At 46.4% G+C, this 23959-nt stretch overlaps 1 protein-coding gene across 1 annotated transcript in view; it reads left to right on the top strand.

Moving 5' to 3' along the window:
* MDGA1 (MAM domain containing glycosylphosphatidylinositol anchor 1) overlaps positions 1 to 23959 on the top strand; it is a 66452-nt gene that overhangs the window by 11198 nt on the left and 31295 nt on the right. Inside the window, exon 2 of the mRNA XM_006882024.1 lies at positions 23806 to 23945. Within this exon, the coding sequence (XP_006882086.1) occupies positions 23806 to 23945 (140 nt within the window). The remainder of the gene's footprint in view (positions 1 to 23805; positions 23946 to 23959) is intronic.

The following is a 23959-nucleotide window of genomic DNA, read 5'->3' on the forward strand; positions in this document are numbered from 1 at the left end:
TGGAAAGGAGAGAAGCTTACAGTGAGATGGATTAAAACACAGCCACAGTGAGCTCTCCAGAGTACCAGCAATCTAGATTATGGTGCAGGACCAGACACTGCCTCATTCTGTTTAATATCATGTCATGGTGAGTCAGAGATGACTCCACTGTAGCTGACACCAGCAACTAAGTACCACTACCTCAGTGAATGGTGATGGGCCTTGTGGTCACAGGAGTGCATGGCACTTACCCCTAAGGTTGAACCCTCTAGTTCAGTGGGAGAAAGCACAGCTGTTTCATCTCCCTCGTTTTCCACACGAAGAAGCTGAGGCTCAGGTTGTGTTGACTTGCTCAAGATCCTACAGTTAGTAAGTGGTGGAGTTAGAATTGGAGCTCAAGCCTGCCCAAGGCCAAGTCTAGTGTCTGCCTGCTGCCCTAAGCATGAAATTCCTATGCTCAGTATTTGGCTGTTTTTCGTTTCATTTTATTTTGTTCTGTCAGACTGGCTGTGTAACAGGAGTATCATGAGACCCCAGTTACAGTCTTCTACTAGAACAAAGATTAAGTAAAAAAGAAACCCTAATTTCAAACTCTTTGTCCTTGAGTCACAATTGACTTGCAGCTGACCCTCCATTGTGTTTCTGAGATTGTAAAATGCATAAGAGGGGATTGCCTGTCTTTCTTCCATAAGTTGCTGGTGGATTTGAACCACCAGAAGCTTAATCACAGCATGACTTTCTTAATATTATATAAAAGAAGGTGGAGATAAACTACCCACGGCTAGTGTGGTGGCTTCTTGGTCTTTAGGACCCAGGCTCTTTTCATTTTGTTGCTCTGCTCTCCTCATAGCAATGCTTTGCAAACGTTGCTGCACATAAGAATTACCTGAGATGTTTTTTAAAAATCCAGACCTCCAGGTCTCGTCCCATACTCAGGGGTAATAGCCAGACATCCTCATTTTTAAAAGGGAATCCCAGGTGATTCTAATGTGCAGCAGAGTTTGCAAATTATCGCTTTAGGACATTTTGCTTCAAGATCACCACAGGGCTGCAGGAGCTCAGCTGTCGCGATACATTCCAAGCAGAGAATGGTTGGTTATTGTTGTTGTTAGGTGTCATACAGCGGACTACAGCTCATAGCAACTTTATAAGTAATAGAACTGAACCTTGCTCCTGCCACATTCTCACGCCCTTCACCATGTACAAGCCCGCTGTTACACTTACTGTACCAGTCCATCTTGTTGAGGGTCTTTGCATCTTTCTCTGACTCTTTGCCCTTCCCAGATGATGACAACATGCTGAAAGTGTGTGAGATGAACTTCCACCATTCTTCCCTCTAAGAAGCACCCTGGTTGCACTTTCTCTGAGACAGATTTGTTCATTCTCTCGGCAGTCCATGGGATATTCAGTACTCTTCTCCAACACCACAGTTCAAAGGCATCAGTCCTTCTTCCTCTGTCATCCTTATTCATTGTCCAGCTTTCAGATGGAAGAACATTTACACCTGAGTGGTACAAATGGTTAATGCACTTTGTTGCTAACTGAAAGTTCGAAAGCTCAAATCTGTTCAGAGTCACCTTGGAAGAAAGCCCTGGTGATCTAATGAAAAAAAAAATTAGCCACTGAAAACCCTATGAAACACAGTTGTGGTCTGAGACATTTGGAGTAACATGAATAGGAATGTGCTCAATGGCAACTGGTACTGTAACCGGGCGAGTCAACTTAGAGCTCTCCCAGAAACCTTCCTCCAGTGACATCTCTGGTCCTTCTTAGCTGCAAAGGAGGCTGAAGAATGGAGTCTTTTAGATGAGTACATCCTCTTGGGAAGTATCAGGATTCTCTTAGAATGTTGGTAGGTGATGTTGCATAGACTATGACTCACAGTGACCCTATGAACAATAGATCTGAACTTTTCTCTATCCTGCGCCGTAGAATGGATGCTGGCTGGGTACTAAGCAATTTTCCCATAATTAGAATGAGTTGGCATTTCTTGCTTAAGAAGGAACTTGATAGATGTGAACGACTCAATGTCTTCCCTTTTTCATCTCCCTCTACTGGCTCAGCCTAGCCCAAGTGGGGGCTCTGGCTGTTTTGAGGACTCCCCAGGTGGGTCTTTGAGAAGAGTCCTGGGTCTTATGGTCCAGTGCAGAGTGGCCCTCATCCTGTTCTGTATTTCTTCTGCCTCTTCACTACCAGTGGAACCTGAGATTAATTAATGAACTCATTTGCTATTCATTGAGCATCTACTATGTGCCAGACACAGCTCTCAGTGCTGAGGTCACAGCAGAGAGCAAGATAAAGAGATGATCTAAAATTATAGACTCTTTGAATGACAGGTGGGGGAGGGGGAGGGAGTATAATAATTTGTCAGAGGAGAAAACCCCGAGGTTCAGAGAGGGTAAGATGAGTCCTGAGGTCATCTAGCAAATAGGGAATCCATGTTGAGTTATAGAAGGTCAGAGATAATGAGATTAGAGGTTACGTGACCCACCCCACTCAATTTCCAGGCATAGAAACCAGTGGCCAGAGGCAAAGGTTCATATGCCAAACTAGTGGCACTGTTTTGTCTGCCGGTGAGCACCCTCCTACTCCCATACCTCTGAAGCCAAGTCTAGCCACTGAGTTGTGGAGGGCTGTATGTGTATGCGAGGGATTGGCTCGGTGCAGGCTACGACAGCAGACAGGAAACACAAAGCCATCTCACTTCCTTCTAGGGCTTTAGCTGGCTCTCCCTTCCCCTTCAGCCTCCCCTCAAACCCCTCAAGCAGCCTTATCCCCTAGTGTTACCCACTGGCATGTGGCCTATCTGTTGCTGAAAGGAGCTCCTTACCGTGGGATGTGCTTGGGCCTTTCCACTCTGGTCTGACCCACTCCCTCACTTTCTGGGGCTGATAGTATCAGATTACCCCATAAGCAGGGTTTACTTTAGCTTGTTGTTGTTATGTGCTGTCAAGTCACTTGTGACTCATAACTCTGCTCTATCCTATGCCAACCTTATTGTCTCAGACACACCCACTACCATGACCCCAGTCACTGAATCAATCCATCTCATCAAGGGTCTTCCTCTCTTGCACTGTCCCTCTACCCTCCTGAACATCATGTCGCTCTCTAAGGACTGGTCCCTCCTTGCAATATGCCCAAAGCATGTCAGACAAAGCTTCAGAATCCTTGCCTCCAAGGAGCAGCCTAGTTTCACCCTCTCTGGGTTGAACCAGTTTGTTCCCCTAGAAGTCCATGGTATTTTTAATCCTCTTCTCCAGCACCACAGCTCAAAGGAATCAATTCTCCTTCTGTCATCCCTAGTCAAGCTTTCTGATGCGTAGAAAGTAATTGCAAAGAATATGGCCTAGATCAGGTACACCTAATAAAAAGGGAAAATTTCCAATTTTTACATCACATCACAGATTCTCATTCTGGGTATGGCTGTCACCTGTCTCTCTCCCAACCCCACAGTACCATCCTACAAAAATCAGAGCCTCTTTTACTGCTGACAGAATACCCTGTAAACACAATGTGTAGAGTTTGCTCACTAATCTGTGGTAGAGAACAATTTTGTGTGGGTTTCATTAATTGTGAAGTAATTGTTCACTATAGATTAGTAAGTAAACACCAGTAACCCATGCTTACTTAGGTTATTGGTGCATCCACCCCTGCGGATGGGAGCCGGGATCTAAGGCTGGCTAGGGCAGTGGTGGCCTGAGTGGCTTTACAAACCCCTGCCCTTCATTCTCTTGGAGCAGGGGGGAAGGGGGCGGACAGATACAGGGGTTGCCTTCTGAAGAGTAACAAAGCCAGGCTGAGGAGAGAAAGAGGTAAATGGCTGGGTAGAGTGGGCTATTGGTGGAGAGGGAGGGGTGTTACGTGTGTGTGTGTGTGTGTGTGTGTGTGTGTGTGTGTGTGTGTGCGCGTGCGTGATGTACGGCCATTTGCATGAGATAAACCACTACAGTAAGTTCCACAATAGAAGCTGAAATACATTGCCCACACTTTCTGCACCCTGCGCATTTCATCTTCATAATTTTTGCACATATGAATATATATGGGCACGGTGTGTATACACGCATGATCATATTACACATAATTACGCACATGTGTGTGCAGGGGTTGTGTCTGTGTGTGTTTGGAGCTGGGTTGAGATTGCAGGATCACAAGCCTCTTTGGGAGCTTCTCTGGCTGAGTCCACCTTCATCCTGTTGCCTCTGTAGGCACCCCCTGGCTGCCCTTGCCTTGGTTCCCAGGAGGAGATAGGCAAAGGAATCCAGCACCCAGGGCTGCCAGCCAGGTGCTTCTGCCCTGCCTGGGTCATGGCTGCCCCTCACTCCTCCAGACAACCTGAAGTGGGGGGCAGGGGCAGGCCAAGGCTGGTGTGGTGCTCCTGGCTAATTTTCCCAGCCTCAATCGATCTAGCAGCTTCTCCTGAGTCTATTAGCAGTCGGAGAGTGAAAATATCCCCCATCGAGAGCCCTGACCTGAGACAGGGAGGAATCCATAGCAATTTGTTCAAACAGAGGAAAGCGCTTCCCTCTGATTTGTATTCCAATTTATTCCAGGCAGGAAGGGGGTCAGGGTGGAGGGGGTGAACCCTGGCATGGCCTGAGCTGGGCCCAGACCCCGCCCTCTGCTCCCTACGCCAGCCAGGGTGGCAGCTGGTGCTCTCCATGGTTCCTGGGGGCCTGAGGGGAGCGAGGAAAGGAGGGCCCCAGCAGGGGGACGGGAAGGGAGACTGGCCAACCTTCCCAGCAGGCTCTGCTTGGCTGGGGAGCTCAGTTGTGGATTTGGTTTTCACACAACACAAAGCGGTTGGCCTACTCGGAGCCTCATTCCCCAGGCTGCTGGGGCCTGTGCCAGGCGTGCGCTCACCCGCTGCGCCCGTGCCAGGGTGGGGGCTGGGCCAGGCTCTCTGAGACAGTGGCCCCAGCTGGGCTGAGTGGCGGTGTGTGTGTGTTTCTTATTCTTTTCCAGACGCCCTCCTGGGCCAGCCTTGCCCTATCAGAGCTGCTCTGGCTCAAGGGGCATCTGGCATCTTTAAAATGCACCTGTGAGGGACCCAGAGCCCCGCCTGGAGCTCAGTCAGTGTTCATGCTTTGAGGCGCATGGTGTCCTAATGAGGAAGTCGCTTTTAAGCATCTCCACAAACGGCTGCTCTGGCTGACATTCATGGAACACTTACGATTGACTGGGTGTCGCAATGGTTAAGAGCTTGGCAGTTAATGATAAGGTAGGAGATTGGAACCACCCCAGCGGTACTGCTGGAAGGAAGACTTGATGATGTGCTCCCGTGAGGAGTTTTGTTTTGCTTTGTGTGCTCTTGAGTGGATTCCTAATCATAGTAACCTTAGAGGACAGAGTGAACTGCCACGTAGGGCTCCCAAGGCTGTGATAGTTACAGAAGTGACCATCACAGTTTTCTTCTGTGGGGCAGCTTATGACCTTTCCGTTAGCACTGAGGGCTTAACCATTGTTCCATCAAGACTCCTCCATGAAGATTGCAGCCTAGGAAAACCAGTGGGGTGGTCTAGCAGGGTTGCTATGAATTGGAATTGCCCAAAGCGGTGTTCTGAAGCTCCCAGTCCTCCACAGAGGCCAGTTTTCCAGTGTGTCTGTTTCCTCGCTTGAGTGCCTTTGCCCCCACACTCACCCATCACAACTTGGTCCTTCTTGAGTCTTCCTCACCTCATTTTTCTCTCTTCCTGGATTGAGGAAGGCCTAGGTTATTGAGATTTCAGGATTGATGCCCTCGAAGCCCCCCTTTTCTAGAGGAACCCTAAGACTAGCTTCTTTTCATCAGGATCCCTTCTATTGGACCTCACCCTCCCATCCCCTCCAGAGCCCAGGCCTCTGAGGTGGCACCATGGCAATTGGAGAGGATTCTGGGAAGAGTCAGCCAAGTAGGCTCCCACAACCCCCTTCTTCATCTCCACTGTTTCCTATCCTCTTGTGTCAGCCCTTCAGGGAGGGGAGTAATCGGAGAAGTTCTTCACACTCTGGTGTCAGTGACTAGCAACTCTGAGGTCAGCTGTCGCACATGACTAGCCAGCCTCCATGATATCATCAAGGTCTAATTTCAGAGGCAAGTAACTAAATATATTAAAGTCAATGAATAATCATCTCATTTCACTCTAGTTAGACTGTGGGAAGGCAGTGTGGCCTGAAGGATAGGAAAGGAAGTATCTGAAATAGATCTGGGTTTGAGTTCTACCTCAGCCACTTGCTGGCTATGAGATCTTGGGCAATGTAGGCGCTGGGCCTCAGTTTCCTCCCATACAAGACAGGGTAATAAGAGTACCAACCCCAGAGGGCATTGGTGAAGATGAAAGGAAGAACCTATGGAGAGCTGTTCTGAGCCCAGTGCCTGGCACTCAGGCAGTGGGCAATCTTTAGTCAGAGGGTCTCGAGTACTAGCGCCTTGGCTCAGGAAGCTGGTACTGTCTCTACTAGTCTCTGTCACCAAAGAAGTGGCATGTGAGACTCTGTGTGTGTGTGTGTGTGACACAATATTGGCGGAAGGAAGCAGTGAGACATAAACCCCGTTTTGAGGGAAAAGATGAAAGAAGCTTAGAGTAAGAATGCTTTCTTTCAGGCATTTTATGACTTGGAAGACAAGTGTGTTCTGCATCCAGCTCTTTACCCACTGCTGTCCACCTGGATGCCTAATCTAGACCTCACTTACCTCCCTAAAGGCAACCCCCTCCTCCTGTGTGCTCAGCCTCCACGGGCCTCCTAATGGCAGTGGCTTTTCTGTCTCTGGCTGTGACTGAACTCTGGCCCAATTGGCCTCCCTCATCCCCAAGTCCTTCACTTTTCTCCCCAACCTACTGGGTTTCAAGTCATTTACAGGTTGTTCAGAGGCTCAGCATTATAATCAGATCCCACGGTGCATGCCACTTATGTGATTTCTAAAATCTTAGCCAAAGAAGGAGAGAAACCCTTTGGTGAAGGAAAAAGAAAATAATAAGAGAATACTTAAGCGTAAGGGCAGGAACTGTATTTCCTGAGTTATAAATATATCCAATGCTGAAGAAAATCAGTTTTCAAACTTTTTTCTTCTGGATTGACTCTTAAAGAAAAGATTGCTCATCTCTTTCAAGGATTTACTGTGTTCTCCTTCCCAGGGGAGTTGGCCTTTTGAAAAGGACACAGAAAGGGAATGAATAAGTGGTGAGGAGTGCTTCGGAAGAAAAATGCAAATCAGGGAAAGGGGATGGAGAATGATGTGGGGGCTGGGGGACATGCTCAGGGAAGGCCTTTCTTAGAAGTGGTTAAAGGGCTCTGACAGCCTGGGGGAGAGCAACCCTAGCGAGGGAACTGCAGGTGCAAAGGCCCTGAGGTCAGCATGGATGTGCCTTAGTTGACGAGCAGCAGAGGCCAGGGAGGAGCAGGGCAGGAGAGCTTGAGTTGAGGATGGGAGCAAGTGGCACCCTATGTGAAAGGTAAGACTTGCCTCAGAGGATGTGCTAGGCGGTAATCTTTCTAGGAGGGAGCACTGGTGGTATCATCTATAGGGCCTTTCTCTGCTAACCCAAAGGCTCTGCCTCGCTGGCAGGTTGAGTCCACCAGCAGCTCCTTGACAGAAATATGGACAATCTTTCGCCATGCAGTTGACAGCCTCGGAGAGTCAGCTATCTGACTCAATGGCAGTGACTGAGTTTTTTTACTCCAAGTGAGATGGGAATTGTGGCAAGGTTTTGGGCAGAGGAGGGACAGGTTCTGACTGAACAGCTTCTTGGGAAAACTGTCTCTAACAGGAGGTTGATGTGATGATCCAACAGGAAGTGATGACCCAGCAAACCTACAGGGTTTGGGTTCAGTGTCAGTTTTTGTTTACTTATAAACATTTTATTTTGGTAAAATACAAACAAAAGATGCCATTTTAACAATTTTTAAGTGTACAATATGGTGATATTTGCATTTTTAAATACAATATGTGCAATCTTGTCATAAGCTATTGATCACAAAAGGGGCAAAGGGTTAGGCAGTGTTTTTTTTCCTTTCTGTTATTTCCCAAACTTTTTCATCACTCCGAACAAAATCAAAGTTTTGCAGGCGGAGCCGACAGACTTTGCAGGTGCTTTGAGTGTGGGGTGGAGGAAGAGAGGTGTTGGGAACTGTTCTCAGCTTTCTCAATGACACTTGGGCAGTATGTTGACAATAATATAGGGGTGAGGAGTGGTTCTCAGGCCTTGGGCATGTGGAGGGAGTAGTAAGAAGTTTCCTCCAGAAGTTAATAGTTCATTTTGCTGTTTGCTGACCTCAAGTTGGCCCCTGAGTCATATCAAACTTATGAATGGAGCGAAATACTAGAAAATTCCACCATTGTGATCCCATAGGGTTTTTATTGGCTGGTTTTTGGAAGTAGATCACCAGTCCTTTGTTTCTAGTCCATCTTAGATGGGAATCACTAGCAGAGACCAGTCCAACAGCATAGGAACATGCAAGACTCCTCTAACAGACAGATGGTAGTCATGTGGAGGTCCATTGGCGAGGAATCAAACCTGCGCCTTTCTCACAGAAGGCGAACATTCTGCTGCTGAACCAACAATGGACAGAGAGGGCGCTAAAGCTAGCAATATCCTTACATCTCTATTTCAGAGTGAATCCTGCTCCTGCTTCCAGACGAGGCCTAGCCCAAGAGAATAAAGTCCGCACAGAGAGAAGTTTGATGAGGTTTCAAACAACCAAATTCAGGTGCTGCAGCTGAGTGAGGTGCCCTTACAGGAGCTGGGACTACGCTCGAGACCCACAATGGCACTGGGCAGGGGTAGGGGGTCAGGGTGCTGCCTGGAGTGGAAGGCCGTGTCAGAAAGACACTGTCCACCCCATTCTTCCCCTCCACAAGCTACGTGATTGATTTTGCTTTCAGGGTTTTTATTGTTATTATTATCCACTTAAACAACTTCATAGGCAGGGAAAGAAACCCAATGACCATCACATATTAACTGTTCGCTCTAAATTCCCTGCCCATACCTGTCAATATATTTTTACATAGCAGTAAACAGTGTTCTCCCGGCTGACTTTATCTCCTGCACACGTCTTTGGTATTGACTGAGTCCTCAGACCTGTCACTTTAATGACTGCAGGGCACCCCCAGCACTGATGCGCGAAGTTCGGGTCACCGTTTCTCCCTTGCTGGGTGTTTGGGTAGATGCCAGCTTCCCCCTCTTCTAAATAGCTCTGCCGTGAATATCCTTATGTGAATTACTTTTTTCCTTTTAAATTATTTCCTTGGGTCCTATTCCCCAAAGTGAGATTGCCTAATAGGTCATAGGATAGGAACAGTTTTATGGTCTCATTTCCCACTGCCGGGCTGGTGCTTCAAAAAGTTTGAGGTGGTGTTGGGTCCGGCCCAGACAATGATGCATTTTACATTTTAATTTATTTCCATGAGGTTAATAGGAATATTACAGGCTGCTTTTTAGCATCCAGTTTCCCACTTCCTAAAGTGGTACTTGGATTTTTCATCGTAAGAGTCTGCTTCTGGGTAGAACTTTACAGTTTACACGGTGCTGTCTCCGTGACATCTCACTTAATGAGGCGCCAGGCAAACCAAACCGCCTGCCGTGGAGGCGGTTCCGAGCTTCTGACTCATAGAGACCTTCCATCAGGTTCCTGAGGTTGTAAATCTTTACAGGCAGAGACTGCTCACCTTTCTCCCTCAGAGAGTCTGGTGGATTTAAACTCTGACCTTTAGTCTGGCAGCCCTGATACGTGACACAGCATGCCAGATGTCCTATATCATCGTCCTCTGTTTTGGATAAGGAGACAGGACTTTAGTCAGGTTAAGCGCTAGAGCAAAACTATGCTACCAACCAGCCCTTGAAGGTTTGATTTGCTTTTTTTTAGTCACTCATTCCATCCCCTTGCTATCTAGGAGCTTGGGAGCCACCAGATCCCACTGACAGCCCACATATGGTACCTTAGCCCCACTGTTTCCCTTTGCCTCCCTCCCACTTCAGCCTGAACCAGAACCTTGAGCTGTGTGCTCCCTTCAAGACTTGGCCTATAGGGTTTGAGGGAGCTTGTGTTATCTCTTTGGCCCACTTGACTTTGGGGTAGCTGTTGCTCCCTTCATTCTCTGGTCCAGGAAGGCCTAGGCTCTGCATAAGATAGAGATGTGGACCTGGTAGTGTGTTTGTGGTCGTATCCTTAATGTACCACCTCCCTAGAGCAGGATACCAGTGATTGGGACTCAGGTGCCCAGGGACTGTCATATTTTAGGGCTATCAGGCTCTGTCCTGAAGCCACAGCTCTGAGATTTCCCTGGGTGTCCCTCCTAAGTATGGAGACTCTGATGGTGTAGGACTTGGGTGATGTTTCATTCTGTTTTCTGCAGGCTCACTATGAATCAGAGTCTGTAACAACAACAACAGCAGTCAGCAATAGATAAGGCTTCCAGTTTCAGCCTTGCCAGTGTTTGTTCTTTTCTGTTTTGCTTTATCTTAGTCATCTTAACGGGAGTAAAACTCATTGTGGTTTTGATTGGCCTCTTTCTGATGACTGATAAAGCTGAGCATCTTTTCATGTGATCAGTGGCTACTGAATGTCTTCTTTAGTGACACGTCTACTCAGATCCTTTGCCCATTTTAGGAAGAGATTATTTATCCTATTGTTGTTAAGTTGTCAAAGTTTTATATATGTTTTGGTTATTAGCGTCTTGTCAGATCCATGGTTTCTGAAGCTGTCCTCCCAGTTGGTAGCCTGTGTTTTCTTTTTTTTTTTTTGGTAAAGTCTCTTAATGGACAAAAGGTTTTCATTTCTATGAGCTGCTGTTTTGTTTTGGTTTTGCTGTTAGTGCTTTTGTTAGTAGATAGTCTGTTGTTGAAAGCTGGGTTTGACAGTTTCTCCCCATTTGCTCTTCTAAGAATTTCATGTGGTAAGAAGCTGCACTGAAACCCCAAAGACACATGGTTTGTATCTACCAGCTACTCCATGGGAGAAGGGTGGGCAATCTCTTCCCATGTGATTCACTGCCTCTGAAAACCCACTGGAGGGTCAAGCATGGGTTGGTTCCAACTCGACAGCAAACAGCAACAGTTAGCACAAAAGTACTTAATCATTTTGGACTTGTTTTTGTATATGGTATGAGATACGGATCCTGTTTCATTTTTCTGCATGTGGAAATCCCACTTTTTTAGCACCATCTGTTGAAGAACCTCTTCTTTTCCAATTTGAGTGGCCTTAACACCTTTGTCAAAAATCACTTGACTGTAGATGTGTAGATTTATTTCTAGACTCTGAATTCTACCCCATTGGTCTGTGTGTCTGTTGTTAAACCAGCGCTAGACTATTTTGATGACTGTAAATGTAAAGTATGTTTTAAAATCACGAAATGTGAATCTTCCTACTTTGTTTTTCTCTTCCAACATTGTTTTAGAAAGCCAAGCCTTCTTGCCATTCCTTATAAAGTTGAGGATTGGATTTTCTATTTCTTTAAAGAAGACTGTTGGAATTTTCATTAGAATTGTGTTGAATAAGACCTTTTAAGTAATATTGCTGTCTTAACAATATTAAGTCTTCTAATCTGTGATTATGAAATGTCTTTCCATTTATTTAAGTATTCCTTAATCTCTTTCAGCAATGTTTTTCAGTTTTTACTGTAGAAGTCCTTCATGCCCCTGGCTAGATTTACTCCTAGATGTTTTGTTATTAGATGCTATTTTAAATGGAATTATTTCCCCAATTTCCTTTCAGATCTCTCATTGCTGGTGTAGACAAACCATCTTGATTTTTGTTTATAGAACTTGTACTCTGTAACTTTGCTAAATTTAGTTTGCTCATACTAAAAGTTTTCTTGTGGATCCTTTGGACCCTATCTTATTTAATTCTCACAATAATGTAGAAATTATTTCTGCCATAGCTCAACATGTACTATTATCTCATTTTGCAGAGGAAGAAACTGAGGCTTAACAAGATTAGGGATTTGCATTTCCATCTTCAGCTCAAACAGTGCCCAGTTTGATTCATGTGCCTTTTTGCCTCCTCATCTGAGCGTTCTGCCTGCAGAGGTTAGAGCTGGCTCAGTTCCCTATATTATGGAGAGTCTTGACCCTGGTGTCCTGGAGCCCACTGGGGAGAAGGTTCCTCTACGGCTTCCCTCAGACAGCTTATAAAAATCAAAACAGTGTCTCCCACGCTGTGCACCTTAAAGCATTCATTGGTGACACACAGCAGAAGAATTTCACTGTTAAATAAAGACACTACATGTCCTTTCTTTCTCTCTCTCGACGTGTATCACATATAGAGCTTTCCCAGAGTTCCATAAGTGGTTCTGCATATTGTACTTCCATTGATACATGGTGAAGATTTCATATGTATAACTTGGCTCTTTTAAAATGTATGTGCCTTCCAATGAGGCTAGATGTGGGTCCAGTGATGCTGACAATTCCTCAGGACTGAAGAGCCAGTGGACTAGCTGCTAGCTTCAGCAGAGGAGGGTTGCTGGATGTGCTAGGTTCTTCTACAAGCTGCAGGCTGCAAGCAGAATCAGTCCCTGCAGATGGTAACAGGTTCTGCAAGCAATGCCAGACTCTGCAAACAGACCCTGTGTCTGACTATGCAGAGTTTCCTTTTATACTCAGTCATGGTGACAGGATGGCATCCTGTTTCCTGCTCCTTTCAGCACCGTGGTCATTTGCCTTGCTTGGCACCTCTCATTCAGTGTCACTGCCTTTGCACCTAAGCGACAGACACATACACATTAAGTTGGAGAGAGACTTCTATTGCCAGTGGGAAGGTTGGCTGAATATGATTTTCATGAGTGTAAAAGATTTCTGTTGGAGAGGGGGATTCGTATGGTCTGGGGCAGGTGGGTAGAGACTTTTACTGAGAGTGGTTAGGCCTTTTGGTCTCTGTATGGTAGAGCTGAAGCAGGACATTTGCATAGTAGTTGCTTAGGAAATGAATCAAAGAATTAGTGACAAAGTGAAAGGAGATTGTATGTGTTCTTTGAAGGGTTGGTAGGACAGAGAGCTAGAGGGAAAATGGAGGGAAATACACTTGGTTGTAGATCTAGTGGCCCAAGAGGACACGGCCAGAGGTGGATGATCACAAACCTCCAGACACTTCCCCTTAACAGAACTTGTTGTTAAGGTGGGGCCAGAGGAGATATAGTGGGTGAGACTATTTCAAACTGGTTTCCCAAACCAAATCGGAGCCCTTCCCAAGGCTGGATGTACTCCTGAGAAGTCGCCAGACCACTTCTGACTGGCAGTAAACATATGACAGACCAGCCAGCTCCGAAGATAGCTGGGATTGGAGTGGGAGAAGTGCTTGTCCTGGATGCTGGGAACACACAGGCCAGGGCTGATTTTCCCATGGGCTCCACAGGAGAGCCTCAGTAGGCCCTGACAGGAGGCAGCCCTGCAGAGCTGGCAGACATCTAACCCCAGAGGGGCTCCTCCCAGGCCCCCAGCCGCCATTCTCTGAGCAGCTAATTAAAAGAGAAAAGCCTGTTAATATTTCAGCACTGTTAACTCTGCTAAATTATTAAGTGTCCATTTGCATTAGTACATGCATAAAGGGATCGATAAACATGTGCCTACCAGGAACTGGGACAAGAAGAGTGTCAGATCAAGGGAGGGATGGATTTGAGTTCATAGGGGATTGCGCAGATAACCCAAAGACCACACCTCCCTGGCTGTTCTGAACCACTAGTGGCTCCGCAGGATAAAGATAGACAATTTCCTCCCAAGCAGTTTGCAGTCTCAGACACTCTATAGGGTTATGAGTCAGTTTCAACTCTGCAGTAATGAGTTTGAGTTTGAGTTGCATAGGATTGGTCCAACTAGAGATTCATTGATTAGATCTGGGGCCCTGTTATATCCTCAGCTCTGTGCTAGACATTCAAGGAAGTGGCAATGCATGAGTTCACCACAAAAGCTGGGGAGTCTGAAAGATTCCAGGACCAGTGGGAAGTCCTCAGGCAGCTTACTTAAAACCTTACTGAGCCTAAGCTTCCTTACCTGCAAAATGGCAATAGTCCTGAGATGCAATGATGTCAGTTTAGTGACTAAGGTAGGTGTGATCCAAGCCATGGTCTTTTTAGTCACCTGCTGAGCGTCTGAGAGCTGGACAGTGAATAAGGATGACAGAAGAAGGATTGATGCCTTTGACTAATGATGCTGGAAAAGAGTCCTGAATATCCCATGGACTGCCAAAAGAACAAACAGATTTGTCTTGGAGAAAGTGTGGCCAGAATGATCCTTGGAGGTAAGGATGATGAAACTCCATCTCACATACTTTGGGCATGTTGTTAGGAGGGACTCTTCCTTGGAAAGCAACATCATGCTTGTAAGGTGGAGGTCAGTGAAAGAGAGAAAGATATTCAATGAGATGGATTGATACAGGGTATAAAAGGTGCAAGAGCAGCAAGGACAATGTGGGGATGGCTGAGTCTGACTCCCACTAACTCCACAAAGGAGAGTGGTCCCCATCAATAGCATCCAGTATATAAAACCAATTCCTTGTTAAGACATAGTCCCTCATACTGCTGCATCTACTTCCATTAATCACTGAGTCAGGTTTTCATTGCAAAAGTTGTGGAGTTTATTAGGGAATCAGATTGTGGGGGGTGAGGGAAAGCAAAGGTTATTGCGCAGTGAAAGTCCCCAGGGTTAGTCCAGCGTACAAAATACAGAACGCCTCTGGATTTTCTCAGTCATCCAGCAAGCCTCATCTCAGCAGTCCCAAGTCAGCTCTTCCTTCAGTCATCCCAGAACCAACCTCTTTAACTCTGCCTCTGTCTCCAGGGTTCCCTCAGGCTACACCTCACCTCACCACAGACTCTCCACCCTCTGGCCAACTTTCTCTCTTATGTTGTCCTCAAAGCTGTTGATGATCCTGAAGATGCTCATCAACCGTGAACCACATATCCTCCACAGTTGAGGGAGCTGGCAACCATGTCCCCAAGGGAAGATGAAGTTAAGGCAATGGATAGAAAAGTAATTTTTCAATGTTCTAACAGCACACAGTGCAGCAATGGGCTCACGTGTGTTGGGGATGATAAGGATGGTACAGAATAGGACAGGGTTCGGATCTGTTCATAGGGTTGTTATGTGTTGTACTCAATTTGATGGCACCTAACAATAGCAACAACAGTTATGAGCAATAAATAGTTAAGAAGCACTTGATACAATGATGGCCGTGAACATGAGCACAGCAGAAATGATAAGCAAACTGAGTAGGATTGTTATAAGAGCTGACTTGATAGCACCTAACAATAACTACACCACTATGGTTATTGTTACAGGATGGGAAGAGGTCTGAAATATGTCTTCAGTTCACAACAGTTGCTCTTCACACCCTCTTTGCCTCTCACTGTTGTCATTAGGTGCCATCAAGTCACCTGTGACTCTGCATTGCTGTGAACAGATCTGAACCTTGCCCTATCCTGTGCCATCCTCATCTCTGATATGCTCGAGCCAGTTGTTACAGTCACTGTGTCAATCCATCATGCTGAAGATCTTCCTCTCTTTCTCTGATGCTCTACATTTCCCAGTACGATGTCTTTCTTCCCTAAACACAGGATCCTCCTGACAACATGCCCAAAGTATGTGAGACAACTTTTTCCCCCTTACAGGCCTTTATGTACATGCTTCTTAGCCTAGTTTTTCTAGATTGCATGCTTCCCTGTATGTTACAGTGAACTGTTTGTACATAGTGCCATATTTCTGCGAAACCCAAGCATGCAGTTCAGTACCTCCCACTGAATAAGGGTTGAATTACTGACCAATGGAAGTCAAGACCACACTCCAGGTGGTGGTTGTTGTTATGAAGTGCTGTCAAGTTGTATATGACCCATAGCAACCCTGTGAACCAAAGCCCTGAATTCTGTTGGATAACTATCATCATTTCTCTAAGTTCATAGAGTTCCTGAGGATAAGCTATTTTGGAAGTTGATGACACTTCCTTTCCCAAACTTATTTTAATCTAGGAGCTCCACCAAACACTGTCCACCATGGATAACCGTTATCACATTTGACACATCAGTGTCACACTGTTTAGCATCACAGCAGCCATGAGTCACCTCTGTAAAACAAATTGACAGACCAGTGCTATACCACTTAGAAGAATGTGTGACTGAAAAACAATTAAAACCAGGCCCAAGGGCTGCAGGCATTGCCTTTTTCAAGACACTCTTGGTACTGATTCCTTATTGCCTCACCTATACCACCCAGTGCTGCTTAAGGGAGGCAGTTAGGGTGGTGGCTGCTGCTCTGCCATCTGGAAATTGGGCAGCTAGAACTTTCGGTGGTTGGGCAAGACCACGGACTTTCCTCCCCTTTTCTCTCTACTGTTCTCCTCTCCTCTATGCTGTTCAGAAGCTTCCTGGGCTGCAGATTCTTCTCCTGGAGTATCAGGGACAGGAAGCAAGATGCCCACTGGCCCAAGCCATGAGCACCCTTTGTGAAAAGAGTTGGAAAACTGAGTGGAAGCCAACAGGGCTCTATTAGTTAAGGCTTTCCATTTATTTTACTGTCTACCTACCCCCTCCCAATCCATGACTGTTAGATTGCACCCCACCCACTCCTTTGAGGAAATTCTCTTACAGGGTTTAGAGTCCTTGATGAAATCCCCTTTCCAAGTCCCACTGAGAATCCTTTCTGGAACACCCATGGCTGGTTGGAATTTGCTTTCACATGAGTCTCGAAGGGTTTGTGGGTTTCCTTGTGGTCCTGCAGGGGGCCTGGTAGTCCTACCTCTGCCTGCGATCTCGGAGGTCTGCTCTTTGCTGAGAAAAGGAGTGAGCCGATAGACCAGAAGCAGGAACTCACTGTTTCTGTCTTGATTCCCTTACTACAGTGCTGTCCCTAGAATGACATCTCTCAAACCACACCTGCCTGTTTTTCTCAACCAAGGAGTTAGGAGGGGTCATGTTGCACAAACCACCTACCCCAGCTGTCGGTGTTGTATTAAGTTTTAGATCATCTTTACGCCACACATTGTTCAGAACACTGCTGCCTCTCAAGATGTTAAAAAAAAAAGTATTCTGTGGAGAAAGGGTTTTATGATCAAATAAAGTTGGAAAGCACTAGATTAAATGGAATCTCATGGGTGTGTTTACTGCAGGACTTTTCAGGGCCTTTAATAATATCCTCCTGTGCACTCCGAGAGAAAGCACGAACTTACAGCATCTTTATTTGACAGTGAGTGTCTTCTGCTATGGATCACCAGTGAACGCTTTATGGCACACAGGCTGGGAGGTCCTGTTTTAATTTTCTGAGCGGGCTTGTTGATAAGAGTTTAAGGAGAGTGAAATAGGAAGCCTCTAGACCAGAGGTAGAGAAAATGCGTAGCTCTGAAATGCTGTTCAGTGATCTATCCACTCGTGTGGTGTTTAACAGATTTTTTCAAGTCCATCTGTGCTCTCAAATTCCTGGGGACCTTGGTACAAACTGTGAGGCCTCACCCCTGAAGATTCAGCTTTGGGAATCTGCATTTTAAATGCTCCCAAGCAGGAGTCCATAGAAAACTTGGAACATGAATAGAGCTCCAAGCTAGCAGTTCAGAAACCTAAGTTCAGATCTTAGCTCTACCCTTGAGTGAGTAGCAGGTCCTTCTCCATGCCTCAGTTTCCTTCTTGCTGACTCATTGAAAAGCCCATAGCCATGGCACCAATTCTGTCCTATAGCAAACCCATAGGAAGGATTAGACCAGCAAGCCCCTTAGTGGTTTCTAGGCTGTCACCTTTCAGAAAGCAGGTTGCCACCGTTTTCTCTGAAAGGGAGATTCAAACCATCCGGATTCATATCCTAACTTTTTTGTTAGCTCTCCTTAACCACTTTGCCACTGGGGCTCCCCCTTCTCTACTAAAGAGGATTTGCTCTCTCTGTGTCCCTTAGAACTGAGGCAAGAGCATGGGCATATTTGATGGCCCCCAGGAATGTACAATTCTTGTCAGCTGTGGACTTATTTGACAGAAAAGGCAGGGTTGCTTTGAGGAGTAGGATCATTTAAAGAATAATAAAAGGTGCATGTAGTTAACACAGAAGTGCCTTGGAAGAAAGGCTTGGCGATCTGCTTCTAAAATAATCAGCTATCACAAATTCGAAGGAGCTCTGGTGGCTTAGCCATAAGGAGTTACACTGCCCATGCAGTGATACGGTGCAGATACATGGTTCTTTGCAGCTGGATTCTTTGAATCCACCAGCTGCTTCGTGGGAGAAAGATGTGCAGTCAGCTCCCGTGCAATTAACTGCCTCTGAAAACCTGCTTGAGGGTCAGCTATGGGTCAGTTCTGACTCGACGGTACACACCACCAACAGCAGCATCAGAAATTCTATAGTGCATATTATACTCCTCAGACACACCTGGGGCCACCATCTGACGGAACTGACTTGATAACCACAGGTTTTTGTTTTTAAATACTGGTTGGCATTTTTACATCAGTTGCTGTGTGCCAGGCACAGTTCTAAACATTTTGCCTGTGTTTACTTATTTATTCCTCACAACAACCCAACTTGCTGAAAGTCCCAGCTAAGTGTGATGATATTGTAAGAGGGATACAGTGAAAAGAGGGCTCCATCCCTCCCCTGTATGTTGCAACTCCTCTGAAGCCCTGCTTTGTGCTTGTCATAAACTGGACTTAATCTCCGAATAGCCCGAACCATGGGTTTAATGTCTGTTTTGAGCAGTCTGTTCCTGGATGTAGAGGCACCACTGAGATTGTTCTCTCTCTCTCTCTCTCTCTCTCTCCCCCCCCCCCCTTTAGTCATCTCTGGGTTACATACTCACTGGCCAGATGTTTTGCACATATAAAATCCTCACACCAGCCCTAGGAGAAGGAATCATTGCTTCCATTTCACAATTAAAGGTGCTGAGGCTCCGAGAAGTGAAGTCACTCAGATAGTGGGTAATGGCCAGAAATGTCTGAATCCACAATCTCTCAGATATGTCCTATCCGCATGGCCTCTATCATATCACCCCAGTTAGAGAATTATTCTTGTATTTGTCATTCTCCCATCTGTTCCTAATGAGTTCTGTTTCCTTGCTCGTTTTCCAGCTCCCCAGCAACGCTCCTTGAGAGCAGGTCCTTGTTTCCTTTTGGTGATGGTGTTACTGGCACTCAGCACAGTGCCTGGCTCATTGCTGTTTGACTGACTGACTGAAAGGATTATGCTTTGGTGCTTCTCAACCTAGGACCGATTGAATCAGAAGATCTGTTACCATTGGTGCTTTCTTGGGGTGTGCAGAGCTGAAGGTTGGAGTTATGTGGGACTGAGCACCTTTTGAGGGTCTGTAACTAAGTGAGGTCTCTGTGGATCCAGGATCAGAAACACAGCTCCAGCCATTCTAAAAGTGAGTAATAATGGAGACCAACTCATGCTAGTGAAACTCAGTGGTGATTGGCAGACGCACTGAAATACTAGGGCCAAGAGTATCTGGGTACTTTGCTCCTTGTTAGTGTTCATCTCAGAAGGGAAAGCTCAATCTGGAACTAAGTCAGTCATGGGCAACGGCTTATCAAGTTAGACAATTGTAGCACTTGGTGTCATCAGAGGAAAGTGGACCATCTCAGTGTTTAGTATTTTAAAAGGGCGGGGGTTGCTTTTGTTTTCTTTTTCATTTTTCTTCTTGTTTTCTTTTTCTTTTTTTTTTACTGGGGTGCAGTTTAAATGCAGGAAATGATTTGATGGCAGTGAGATTTTAATAACTTAGATAGAGTCTCTGGGGGGTGACAATGATTAATATGCTTGGCTTCTCCCTCAAAGGCTGGAGGTTCAAGCCTCCCCAGTGGCACCTTAGAAGAAGGCTCAGTGCTCTAATTCTGAAGAATCAGTCAGTGAAAACCCTAACCTTGTGGGACACAGCTCTACTCTAACACACAAGGGGTAGCCGTCGGTCAGAATTTATTCAGCAGCAACCGTTTTTTTGTTAGGGTGTTTGGGTTTTTTTTTTTGTTGTTGTTGTTAATTTGTTGTTTTTAGGTGCCATTGACTCAAAGACAGCTTAGAGAAACCCTGTGAAAAACAGATCTGAAGCCTGTCCTATCCTATACCTGCCGGAGGGTCAGCTTTAGGTCATTTCCGACTCAATGGTACACAACAACAACAAAAACACGATAATGAATAAAGTTGCTATGGGTTTTCTTAATACCTATTGTTTATTGTCATAAGTACCCATTTCTATTCGCACATTCTCAGAAGTATAAATTTTGTGTCGTAGGGGACTTACTTGTTTATTTAGCTTTATTAGATATTATCAACATTTTTCCCCCCAAAGTGGTCCTACCATTTTAGAATTGGATAACTATAATAGTGAATATCATCAGCAGGAGTTGGATAACTTTAGCAATGATAACTATGAGGTCCAGTGTTAGTCCTGTTTCGGGGAGGAATTGACAGAGGTCTTGTGTCTGCCTGTCTGGCTCATGTATCTTTCCCAGTCTGTGCTGGCCATGCCCTGAGAAGGTCCAGTTCTCCAGCTCTCTTTCAATATTCCTTATCAGTCACCAAAGTCTCTGTCATTACAACATTGCCTCCCTTCAGACAGGCCACAGTGTCCAAGATTATAGCTTATCTTCCTTGGAGCTTGTTAAATCAATGTCTCCCTTGTTGAGAGACACCCCAGGCATCTTGTAGACATCCAGGCGGCCTCCTGGTCTTATCAGTAACCAGCATACACATCATCTCTTGGTGGATTGTTTCCTGATGAGATTTTTCTGGGGCTTTGGCCACAAATTACTATCTTCTGCATGTTCCATAGTTTGTCATTGTAGGAGGGGACAGTTTCAGGCTCCATCACCAGACTCTGGCCACCACCAGACTCTAAGGTACAGCTTATTTATATAGGGCCTATGGAAGTATTCATAGAGGGCTGAGCTGCAAAAAAACCTTGTTGTTATAGGCCATCGAATCAACATTGACTCTAGCAATAGTCTTGCAGGTTGTCAGAGCCAGTAAATCACGCAGGAATTGATTGCCCATCTTTCTCCTGCGGAGTAGCTGGCAGATTGAAACAGAGTGTGCCTTTGGGTTGACAGCACAGTTCCAGAGCTCCAAGCTACAAGAGCTCCCTCTATAAAACCTTAAAGGTTGTCTAATCCATCCCCTTCTTTAGGTGGGGATAAACAGACCCAGAGAGGTGAACTAACTTGTCTAAAGGTCACACAGCTTTGTTTCCTGACAACCAGCCTGGGTTTAATACTCTGCAGCTTAGACTCTGGGACTTGGTAGGCAGCAGTAGTCACATTTTGCAGAACCAGCTGCTGTTTGCAGAGACCCACATGGTTAAATGAGGCCAAGAAGCTCCCGGTTGCTGCCTCGTGGGCTTGTTGACCTGCTGCTAGGCTGCTTCTATGGACCCACCTATGTGATTAGCACATGCCTGTCCTGTCAATGTGGGCTGAAGAGACTGTGACATCCATAGAACGTGTTCTATTTCTACTAAAACTTCATTTATTCTGTTACATCACATCTACTCTTGTGAGTTCCTAAGGTTAACAGTAGTCGCTTTATTTTAGGGATGAGAACATGAAGACCCAGAGGTCACCAGTGGTTTCCCTAAGGTCATATATGATGCTGGGACTCTGCCCTGTTAACTTCCATGACTCCCCATGCTCTGAATCCTGATTGAAAAGCTGCTTCTTCCATAGAGCTTTCTGTGGTTCTTCTTCCAGTAGATATCTCCTAGCTCTGGTGGCCTTGTGGGCAGGGAGTTGCACTACCAACCCAAAGGCAGGTAATTCAAATCCACCAACTGTTCTGAGGGGTAAAAAAGAGGCAGTCACCTCCCGTGCAATACACAGCTTCTGAAAACTCACTAGAGTGTCAACTATGAGTCAGTTCCAACTTGATGGTCATGAATAGAACAGAACTGATGGTGCTTACTTACTTTACTTTGGGTATTCTTATTCCATTCATCCATTTATTCAGCCTTCACTGAGCTGTCCCCTACGTTTGAGGCCTTTTGTGGGGAGTACCAGGATGAAGCTTACCATGTGTTGGACAAACACATGGGTCTGAAGCTGTGTTGTCCCCACACTGTGGGGATGTGGGGGTGCGTTATGCACATTCTGACTGGATACAGAAGGAGGGAGCGCTGGTCAGTCATGGAATGCTTCTTGGGGGAAGTTAAATATTTTTGACAGGTTTCATCCTCCTGTCTTTGCAAACCCTTGAAGACAAGGACTTGAGTTTTGCCCACGTATCTCTCCTGCCCTGTATCAGTTCTCCCTACCTCCAATCCCTTCGGAGTCCTGGCTCTCCTCAGCTGTGAGAAGATCGATCTGAAGATGAGAACCCCTCCCTCCTTCCTAGAGCCCAAGCAGTGGGGAGCTGAGGGCTGGCTTGCTTGTAGGACAATGGAGCTAGACAGTAATGTGGAGGTGGGAGCTTTGGAATTTAATAGCCATATCCCAGCCTTAGGTCGTATAGCCCTGGTGTACAAGTTGTCGTGCAGCGGTCACTTGTGGTTGCTGTGAGGCTGAACACTGTCACACTGATGTGTCAAATGCATTAATGGCTGGTTACCCAATGCGGACAGAGAGTGGGGTGGAGCTCCCCGATGAAAACAAGCTTGGAAGGAGGAGTGGCATCCACTTCCGTAATAGCTTGCCTCCAGAAATGCTATGAACCTGGAGAGAGGAAGAAAGGCACCCAAGTGTTGAGGACTCTCCTTCAAAGGGTCGCTATGAGTCGCCTGCGACTAGAAGGCACATAACAACAACAACAACAACATCCCAGCCTTGGCCTCTCACCCCTGCCAGAGCCTGGTCCTGGACCATGAAAGAGAGAGGTCAGGGAGGTATCAGTCATGTAAGAGTTCCTGAGCTGCCAGTGCAAACATCTGTCCCTCATGGAAGAAGCTGGACAGAGGCTCAGGGAGGGAGCACTGAGGGAAATGAACAGACTTCTCAATGGGTGAATGTATGAGCTTGTGGGGTTGGGAGGATATCCCAGGTTATTTCCTTTAAAAGCAGAGCCTGAGGTGGTTGGGGCAGGAGTGGGGAAAGACATGGTTTGGGCAAGTGAGCTGCTGAGAAAAATGCTCTCGGGAGAAACTGTAAGGAAATGAGGGAAGCAGCCAAGCAGAGATATGAAGTTGAGGCTTGCCTATTCCCGTGAGAAGCTCTGGAGCGTGAACAGCACCGGTCATCCCACCTTGAAGCTAGGTGGCTGGCCTTTCAGTCAGTGGTGTGTGGTGGGGGCGAAGGTAACCTCTGAGGCATTTCTGGCCAAAAATTCAGTTGCCCTCCAGTCGATTCTGGTTCACAGAGACTGTGAGTGTGATGGAGTGGAACTGTGCTCTGCAGTGTTTTCCAAGAAAGCTTTTTCTTCCAAGGCATTTCTGGAGACTCTTTTCAGATAGCAGCTAAGTGACCATTGCACTGTCCAGAGTCTCCCTTTTCTGTGGACGAACAGCCTGAGAGCCGTGGTCTTTAGGTCAGCAGCATATCTCCTGATGGTCTCCACCACCAGGGCTTCCTTAGTTTTGAGAGTTTTCATCACAGCAACTGGGAGTGTGTGCCTCTGACAGGTGTGAGGATGTGGGGTGGAATACCAACATACCTGCTTTAGGAATGCCCCTGTGATGATGAACTGAGGAATGACCAGTCAGTACAGACGATGGCAAAGTCTCCTTGCACACGCTGGCTCATTTTAGAGCTTTGATTTCTTGCAAGATAAGATTGCCTCACCCTGAGACCTTGGCCCTTTTTCGTTCTGGTCTGTGTGCTCTGAGAGGGGTCTTCCCTGGACTCAGTGGGGTTAAATCTCTGGTGAATGGCATTGGAGGTCCAGGGTGACTCCTGCCTCTGACACATTCACGAGGGAGCCTCAACCCTCTATGGTCCCCGTGCCACTGGTCTGAATCTTGTCCCTGTCTCGCCAGCTCCAGCCCAGGCTCAGATCGTACATGCAGGCCAGGCGTGTGTGGTGAAGGAGGACAACATCAGTGAGCGTGTCTACACCATCCGGGAGGGGGACATCCTTGTGCTGCAGTGTCTCGTCACCGGGCACCCTCGGCCCCAGGTAAGGCACACTCC

Source organism: Elephantulus edwardii, unplaced genomic scaffold, assembly GCF_000299155.1.
Source record: "Elephantulus edwardii isolate Elephantulus edwardi_28Jun2011 unplaced genomic scaffold, EleEdw1.0 scaffold00017, whole genome shotgun sequence".
Lineage (NCBI taxonomy): Eukaryota > Metazoa > Chordata > Mammalia > Macroscelidea > Macroscelididae > Elephantulus > Elephantulus edwardii.